The 9803-nt window shown below is 41.2% G+C and overlaps 1 protein-coding gene across 1 annotated transcript in view; it reads left to right on the top strand.

Moving 5' to 3' along the window:
- The window catches only part of LOC109461747 (galanin receptor type 1-like), a 7230-nt gene extending 5397 nt beyond the window's left edge, over window positions 1–1833 (top strand). The window contains exons 3-5 of the mRNA XM_019758138.1: window positions 630–883; window positions 1139–1273; window positions 1555–1833. Coding sequence (XP_019613697.1) covers window positions 630–883; window positions 1139–1273; window positions 1555–1833 — 668 coding nt within the window. The remainder of the gene's footprint in view (window positions 1–629; window positions 884–1138; window positions 1274–1554) is intronic.
- Window positions 1834–9803: the final 7970 nt, after the last annotated feature.

The following is a 9803-nucleotide window of genomic DNA, read 5'->3' as shown; positions in this document are numbered from 1 at the left end:
TTTGATGACGTCATTGGCCAAAATCCTAGATGGCGGACCATATCATTAGAACAGGTATATACGGGTTATTTTCATTAAAATTTCATCAATACTTCCATTTCTTTTTACAAAAAAGGTTTGAATAAAGGTGTTTAGTATGTTTACAATGTATTTTAGGCTTTATCATGAAAAAAAAAACATTTTGAAAATTCAAGATTGATGATCCAAGATGGCGGATATCTTAAATATAGCATGACGTCATTTTATGTCACCGGTGTTGCTATGGGCAACATAAGACTTACTACACACTAATATTCTGTCATAAACACTTTTGGTAAAGTTATGTTGTATACCAGGGAGGTTTTCAGGGAAAAACCTATTTAGACGGTTTTGGCCAATAAAATCACATTAATGACGTCATAATGACGTCATATTACGTCATAACGACATAAAAAATTGTAGATATGATAAATTTTTACTAGTTCACCATTCTCTGAAAATTTGGTGGTCATGCGACATACCGTTCGCGAGTTCGTTAGGGGGGGTCAAAAGACGCCCCCCCCCCCCGGTCCCCCCATGTCAAAAAAAGCCCGGTCTAGGTAGGGTTAAACGCCACTTTATTAAAACTGAGCTCTTCTTTTCACCCATAGCCTCGTTCATCATGACTCTGCCGACAGCTCTGTACTACCGCCTGGTAATCATACCATGGAACGGAGAAAATCTGAAGATCTGCCGCCCAGTCTACCCATCAAAGGCCTGGGAGCGAGGCTACCGGATCTACTCGATGCTGTTCCTGTACTTCCTCCCCCTGGCCGTGTGCCTGTTCACGTGCTCAGCCATCGTCTACCGCCTCTACAACCGGTTCCAGCCAGACACAAACCAGATGGACCCACAGAGGAAAAAGGTTGTTGTTTTGATATTATTTTGAGAGAGAGAGAGAGAGAGAGAGAGACAGAGAGACAGAGAGAGAGAGACACACACAGAGAAAGAGAGAGAGAGAGAGAGAGACAGAGAGACACAGAGAGACAGACAGAGACAGAGAAACAGAGGGAGAGACCAGAAATGATTTTTAACAATAAACAATAACATAATTGTAACAATAAACCTGTATCCATAAAACTATGTCTTCAACCTTAAACCTCCGATTGTTTTCCAGCAGACCAGACGGACGGCGTGTATGGTGATCGGAGTGGTGGCCGTGTTCGCTGCCTGTTGGCTCCCAAACCACGTCATCAACCTGTGGGCCATGCTGACTGAGGTTAAGGAGATAACAAACACCGTGTACTGGATCAAGGTACGTGTCAGTCTTCACAGCATTCATTTCAGTTGCCAATTTCGTATGTCTTGGTGTTAGGCCACACTGATTTATCTTTATGAATGACATCCGCGCACTCGATTGTAACACCTTATCAAAGACTTGTGCTAGCCCTTATTGTTTGAGTAATTAGGATATGTTTAGTTTATTCTACATTAAGTCTTACTCAACACATATGTTTGTTATTTTTGTACTTTGCCATGCATTGTACCATGTGCAATTGTCGTGCACATGGTACATGTCTTCATATGATCCCGCAGGTGACTGCGCTGATTCTCACCTACATCAACTCCGCCACCAACCCCTTCATCTACGCCATGGCTGGGGATGACTTCCGCACCTGCGTCAAGACCGCCTTCTGTGCCGCCAAGGAGAAGAAACAGCCCGGCCTGGCGTCCCGGACCAAGACGCCTAAAACCACGTCGTCCAGCTCGGGACGTCCTCTGATGGTACCCGCGAAGCTGAGGAAGAGCCCGGTTCTCGTTCGCGTCGAAGTACGGACAGTTCGTCCGCACGTGGAAGCAGAAACTACTGTGTAAAGCCCTTCTCATGTAGCCGAATATGTCGTCCCAAAAATAGCCGAACCCCTGCCAACCCGTTTTTAATTGGGGTATAACGAAATGAAACAAGACTGGCAATGAAAACATATATTGCCATGGCGACGGTGGTTGATGTTAGGGTTATTGTTTGCATGGCACTGCCATCATTTCAGGATTTTGAGGTAGCCTTAAGTCTAGACAGATACAGTGCACTCCTCCCCTGAGTGTATAGTGAACGAGCCCCGGGGTCACAGAAAGTAGGGCCAGCTGAGGCAGACAGGTCTTCCCAAGGGTTTCCCGGAATGTGGGCATAGATGTGGGTCAGAGAAATGCCTGTGGACATTCCATTCCTGTGGATAAAATGTCTGTACAATTCCTAGAATTCTTGCGAATTGCACACAATACTGTACCATTAGGCTCCTCCCTGAGACGTCGCCAAAAATGGAGAAAAGTAGACAAGAGAGACAAGAAGTTTCTCAACTATTTTTTTAAATTTTCGACGTTACTGAGACATGGGCAAAGGAAAACTGGACAGAAAAAGGATGTGTCAAGCTACCCACGACAGGTTACTGTCCAAGTGCTCCCACCAACCCACTCCTGCCAACTTGACACATCAAAATAAAATGATGGAATAAAAGACAGACATTTCACAACGAAAGGGTGATACGACTCGACGGGAACAAGGGGTTAAAACCGCAAGCGTAGTTTTCCCCATACAACCTTCGCCCAATGTACTGAAGTGAACCATTGAGCAATAGTTAGAAGTATGTTGGGAGAAAAGTCTGCTTGGTGTGGTGGTGTTCAGCTAGGATGTTTAAATCCTTCGGGTGTGGACGGGGTTCGGCTATGGTTGGGTGGTGTTCGGGAGTAAGCCAGGGCGTGCTTGACAATCAAAATTGACTCACAGTTAACTCAGATTCCATTCGTATAAAAAGGTAGCTTGTGTCCTGAATATTGCAAGAAAAATTACGAAACTTACGAATGTCAGCCAGCCTTGGTAGGCTGTTGTGAATGTACATTTGTCCACTTTTGTACACAGCAACCTATTACACAACTGCAATACCAGACAGACCTCACTACAATACCAGACAGACCTTACTACAATACCAGACAGACCTCACTACAATACCAGACAGACCTCACTACAATACCAGACAGACCTCACTACAATACCAGACAGACCTCACTACAATACCAGACAGACCTCACTACAATACCAGACAGACCTCACTACAATACCAGACAGACCTCACTACTACAGAAAATGGAATATTGTTGTCACATCTGGGCTGGAGCTGCTCAGAGCTCCCTAAACTGCCTCAACCGAGTTAAAAACTGGTTAAAAATCTTGTTGGGAGTGACTTGTTCGCCAACCTACAACCACTCTCACATAGGCGTAATGTTGCACGCCTTGCGTTATTTTATCGCTACTTTCACGGTAAATGCTCCGTGGAACTTCACTCGCTAGTGCCTCTACCTTTAACATTCTCAGCGAGGACACGTCTTGCCACTTCCACTGAAGCAAATCACCCTTTCTTCCTCCATTCACCACCTCTTAGGAGGAAGTTCCACGCTGAAAGCTTCTTTCCCAGAACAACATCACTATGGAATAAGCTACCCCGTGATTGTTTCCCTTATGAGTATTACCTCAAACTTTTCAAGTCTAAGGTCAGCAAAAATCTGTCCTCACTGGCTGTACAGTAACCCAAAGCATTTGAGTGGCTCCCATGAGCCTTGTTTTGTGGTGACCTATGAAGTAAATAAATAAAAAAAGAAATCAAATTACACTACTACAGCCGGCCACCACACATTCACATTCAGAGGCACAGCGTACTGCAACACACTTCCAGCTTACACAAGAAATACGTCCTCCTTATCACAGTTTAAATCACCATTAAGACGTACACCTTATGTAACCTCTTGACCTCTACTCCATATTTTGACCTCTGTGTTTTGACCATGGAACGGCTAGGACTTTGATTTCGGGACTATGACTCTGTTTTGACGCATTGGACTTGTGTTTTTATGTCATATATCTTGTATTATAATATTGTTTTCCTGTGTTTGACCAAGTGTAATGTAGTATGCTGGGCCCCCTCGTAAAACAGCTATCGCTAGCTGAATGGGGCTGAATGTGTGACAGGTATATTATATTCAATCGTGGAGGTAAAATGATTCAATCGTAGTTACGTCGATGAAGGTTAGACATCCAGGTAATACGATACGCCAAAAAGCAGTTACTTTTCTGTCACAAATAGTGGAAGTTTCGTTCTTAAATCGTACTTGTTTGTGAACATGTGAGTTGAGCATAACCTAGAATGATTTATTGGGATGAGTATGCCGTAAAGCGATTGGGATTTTATGCAGTACAAACATTCCAAAATGGTAGCTTATCTTATATAATTCATTATAACACAAAGTGATGATTTAAAAAAAATTCACAATATTATTGTACATTTCTATCATTGATATACATTTATACCTCCAATATGAGGGCAACTTAATGAATAAGGAATAATATTGAAAACTGGAAGGATTCGTGTGGTTGAATTGAAGCTCGGCCATATAAAAGAACCAGAACGAGAGAGTTGCGTGCGAAGTCGTGTCCTTAGTGACCCTTCTTTCTGGATCGGGAGGTTAAGAGTTCGACTCCCGGCTGTTTTCACTCACCCGAAATGTACGCTACTGGAAAGGGTCGGAGTCCTCGGGACGGGACGTTAAGCCGTGGTCCACTGCTCATTGCGCTTGTCAAAAAAGTTAGAGAAATCTCCCCGGGATATACTGTACATAGTGCACGTAACCGGGAGGGGGGTCGGACCCCCACAAGGCTCAAAAGTCTACTTTTTGGTCCACTTTTAATCTAAAGGTCCAAGATTTTTCTGTAAAAGATGGAATGAATCGTATCACAAGCAGGGCTGGAATCGTAGAAAAACTGCTCACTCTATCATTGTATAAAAAGTTATCTCTGCCTTTTTCTTTGAAATCCTCTCAAAAACGCAGGAAATGCCATTTCAGAAGGTTCATTTTTCAAACTCATGTCCCTTCGTTGCTCACGTGCACCTAACGCTAAAACTAAAACTGGTCCAAGATCATTTCAGAACGTATCAGTCCGCTGCACCTATTGTACTGTCAGCTACTTCAAAATAGTTGTGTGATGCCTTTAGTCGTTTAAATAGTCATGTGCTATGGAAAAAACAAACAAACAAACAAACAAACATGCATAGAAAATAAAACATGAGAATTACTAGAAATATGAACATTTGTGTTTATATTGGGATCAACCAAAAAGTAAAAACAGTACAAGATCTTGTAATATATTGTACCCACCACAATTGTTGTGCAAAAAAATTGGTTAATTAATTGATTGATTGTTTTGGACAGTAGATTTTTTCATAGAGTTTGTCACGTATCAGTTGTATTACACGTATTTAGATCACAGTATGGTATGCTTTGGTGTTTTAAGTTAAAGCTGCATTATGTAACATTTGACCGATACAAAAAGTCAACTTTCTGGTCATTTCTTTACAAAGTAATTCGAATCAACCTCCAAAATTGCAAATACCTGTCATTCAGGAACTGGAGGTGCCAGAATATGACGCCTCATGAGTGTGTTTAACAGATGGAAACACAGCTGTCAGCCATGTTTGTTTACATTCTGGTAGTTTGTGGTGGTACCACAAACTGAGTTCGCCTCGTGTGAGCTATTTTAGCGCCGACCATAATTGTCAGAAATGTGAGATAATTGCAATAATACGAAGTAAAGTGTAAGTACATTACAGTCAATGAAATCTTTTTTAATTAAATTATTTCAATGTTTGGTTCAAAATGTTACACAATGCCCCTTTTTAAACTGCCCTTCTTCGTTAAGTGTTAAAAGTTATTCTCTCGAGGTAAGAATTCTTTGGATCTTTCCTATTAATTTAAATGTTTCATATACATGGTATGTATTCCGGACAGTATAGTTGTATTTAGTATTTCCCATCTGTGTTTATTGGCAGCTTTATCAATATAATTACTGTGGTAAAGTTGGAACGAAGAATGACTTGTGATGTTGCCGCCTTTCAAGACTGTATGAAATATTTTGACCGTACGTTGTATCATAAATGTTAGATGGTTTAAAATGAAACAATGGATGAATGAAAACGTAAATTTTGTCCTCTGTCAAATGAGCTCTTGGTATCATTATTCAAGAAGATTGTATCATGTCATGTTCATCCAGAATATACTCTATTTTGTGCTCGTAAGATTTGTCTCTTTGTTGTCACTTAAAATGGCATATGATTTTGTTGTAGATATATGTGAGGTCATGTGGCGTAGCGGTAGCGTATTCAATCCAAGAGGCACTGAGTTCGAATCCTGCACTTTACACGACTTTTCTCACTTGTAAATGAATACCTAGCTTAGGTTAGGGACGTCCCTCGGATAGTACGTTAAATGGAGGTCCCGTGTTTGGCAGAGCACGTTAAAGAACCCACCACACTTATCGAAAAGAGTAGGGGACCTTCCCGTGAGTGATTGAGTGATTCAAACCTTACAGTCTGGTCTCAGGTTTGACATCTTGAAGAGGTGATAGTCACCTGTTATGTCAATCCTTCCACAAATGTGGTGAATCTTTGTAAAAAAACATATATAAGTAGTCAGAGGCTCAGTGGATTTTAAAAGTTCACTTAGGGTCATCCTCGTACGAGATGGCACTGAAGATGTCACCCCAGACTCCACTAATAGTTTCAACAGGTCGGTAAGTCACTGAGTGAAGAGACTCTTTTTACACAACCAAGTCTTTTATTCAGCCGACGTTTCGGTGACCGTCTGTCACCTTCCTCTGTATCTGTATCAGCATAGCCGGTATAACCGCCCTTCGGCGTAACACACCAGCTTTGCAGGCACGCGGCGCGGCGGCAGCTAGCTATATCACACCGAACGACTTGTTACACTCAATCTTTGCACATTTGTCTTGATTGCAGGAGTTGTTTAAAGCTTTCTAGTAATGATGCCCCAACTGTGCTTGGTGGCAACGAGTTCCAGTCTACGATAGTTCTGGGGAAATACGAGTTTTTGAACACCTCAATTCTTGGTTGATAACTCTAATATTTGAAGGCATGACTGTTTCTTGTTCTTTTCTGGGCTGGTATCAGATACTTAGTGGTTGGTACGTCCTCAGGGCACTGGTTCACATTGCACAGCACAGGTGCTGCTGCAATAGATGTGTTCCCCACGCAAAACATTTGCATATTTACACGGTTACAGTAAACAGTACCTACACTTCTCCAACACGTCTAATTTAAAGTAAAAATTCTAGCGGTTAACGGATATCCGGACACACGTCAAGCGCCCATACCAGTAACGTCATTAGTCCAGGTGCTCCGGGCCCTTCACAGTTTGCGGCCTCGGTTCAAAGGAAGGCCATGTTTATGTGAAGTCACCCAAACCGCGATTCGGGTAACTCACATTCCTCACATCTGGTCCACGTGCCACACATTCCATTGAAACCGTGTCCGATCACAATTCGCCTGAGGTACATTTATGATGTTGTTTGATGAAGACGCGCAAGGTAGCGTGTTATAATGTCAGAGGTCAACGACCTGCTTGCTGATGCCCCCCTCCCAGCGTATCTCGGCCGAATGCCGACGTGGTCCCGCCAGAGGCGGTGAAGCTCGCCCTAGAACGGACACATTATTTGACCATTACTGCTCTTCATGTTGCTGCCACGTAAAAGTTGGTATTGCATATGAATAAGAAATATCACCCCGTAATCCATGACCAAGTGAAGTCACATTGAAATCACATTGCGTTCAGACGCAAATCGCGATTCGGGAAAACCGATTTGAAACCACCTCTAGAAGTGGCTTGGGGTCGAGGCGCTTTCAATGTGATTTGGAGCGTTCAGATGGAGCCACTTGAAACCGGCTTCGGGATAAACCACATGTAAAGCGCCTTGGGTGACTTCACATAAACACGGCCGAAGATTCAACGAAAAAAAAAAACGTACCAAACACGCGCACCGTCTGTGGAGGTCAAATTTATACATGCATGTATCCACCACCATGATTTTACACTACATAACTAGACACAGAGCAGTTATTATAAATCGTTACTCCAAAATATGCGGGAACCACGGTCGACAATGGTGACATTCTGGACGTATGATATGTTCATTGCAGTCATGATTATTTTGAAGAAGCAAGCTCCAGTGTTGAAATAAACGACGTATGCCGTACACTTTGAAATGACCAAATCAGCTTGACACTCGATGCATGAACGATTAGTCTTTATTATATCTCCTGATAGAACTGATGGGTTTTTGAAATTTAAAGTTTACCATTCAGAGAATGTTCAGCTCTATCAATCAAATATGCTTTTCAAGGCCCCATAGGTAACGAGAAAATATGCAGCCCATGAAATCTAATTTATACATTTTTTCGACCTATAATTCCCCCCAAAACCAGCCTTTTATGGTGAGTTTTGTTTTAAAATGGCTTAAGATTGACTTAAACATACAAAGTGATGTCAGATACAGCAATACACCTCATTTATGCACAATATATTTGGTTTTTAGGCACAATTAGAATGTAATAATACTGTTTTGTTGGAAAAACAAGTTGCCTAGCAACCGTTGCTAAGTTACACACTTTTTGCAATGGCTCCACCCCTGAAAATGTTAATTAGGTACTCATGCTTCAGCATGCCAAGTCTCATGCTTTTATGACAAACTGAGCAATTCTACCCATATTTTGCACCGATCGCCTAGACTATAATAACAGGGTCCAGTACGTAGCACAAAAATCTGTTTTGAGGATTTGTTTACGTCCTTCTGCTGGCTGATGCAAGGTTTCCAGAAAAAGAACAATTTTTAACGCGTTTGCCCTGGGCAGAACAGTTGATCTGATATTGTTAACGTTACTGACGTCAGTCCATTTCCCAGTCAGGAAACTTGATTACCTGCGCAAATTAGCTGATATTGTTGTTGTGGATGAGGCAAATTGGTGGCAAATCATGTCATTGAAAATTGATGAGTTCCATTTTGTCCTGACTTGTCTGTATCGGTTAACAACCTCAGTATTTGTGTTGACAGGGAAAATCTTAACAATCCAAGCCTTACATTAGAATATACAATAAACAAGACATTTATTAACTGAAGGTGTTCTTCAGTATGAATGTTATGGTAACGATGTTTTGTCTAGTCCAATGGTCTCGGCATTGTACCGTAACATCGCCTGTACAAAATGACAGACAAGAGATCGGGGGTTGTTGTCATGTTTCCAATATACGTTTTCAATACTCTCCTGTAAGGGTTCCTTGCGCAAAACTCAGTTCAGTCCAGTCAATAAAATAGTGAAAAATCATCGGAAAGGTTTTCTCTGTACCGACTTTAAAATCACCTTTATTACAATGTTTATACAATTTTGCAAGATAAAAGATAGCTTGCGTGAAGCCCAGGTAAGCTTTTTATCTGGATATGATTTACTCAAAATTGAGCGACAAGAATAAAAGGACAACAGACGTAAAATACAGGCTAGATGGCCAGGTTGATTGACGTGTGATAAACTTATTGGACATGGATGGATATTTTTTATCATATACAGCTTTTACTGAGAAATATGGAAGACTCTGTAATGAGCTTATGTATTTACAGTTGTTATCAAGTATTCCTCAGGAATGGAAACAGATGATTTATGGTAATCAACACTGTGTAACTGTTCTTATGCCTGGTATAAGATATTCAAAGTGGTTATAAGGTGCGAAGATCAATAAGGAATTATATAGATTTCATTTGGTAGCAAGGAACTTTGTTGATTTCCACTGTAAAGCCCAGGAATATTGGATAGATCTTTTTAACATACAAATACAATGGGATTTGTATTACAGTTTAATTTATAAAACAACTATTGATTCTTATATAAGAGTATTTCAGTATAAATTGTTACATTAACTTTCTTGCTCTCAAAATACGTTAATATAGATGGAACTTA

Source organism: Branchiostoma belcheri, unplaced genomic scaffold (genome assembly GCF_001625305.1).
Source record: "Branchiostoma belcheri isolate BF01 breed outbred unplaced genomic scaffold, Haploidv18h27 scaffold96, whole genome shotgun sequence".
Classification (NCBI taxonomy): Eukaryota; Metazoa; Chordata; class Leptocardii; order Amphioxiformes; family Branchiostomatidae; genus Branchiostoma; species Branchiostoma belcheri.
The sequence above is the reverse complement of the archived record's forward strand: the minus strand, read 5'-3'. Positions and strand labels throughout refer to the sequence as shown.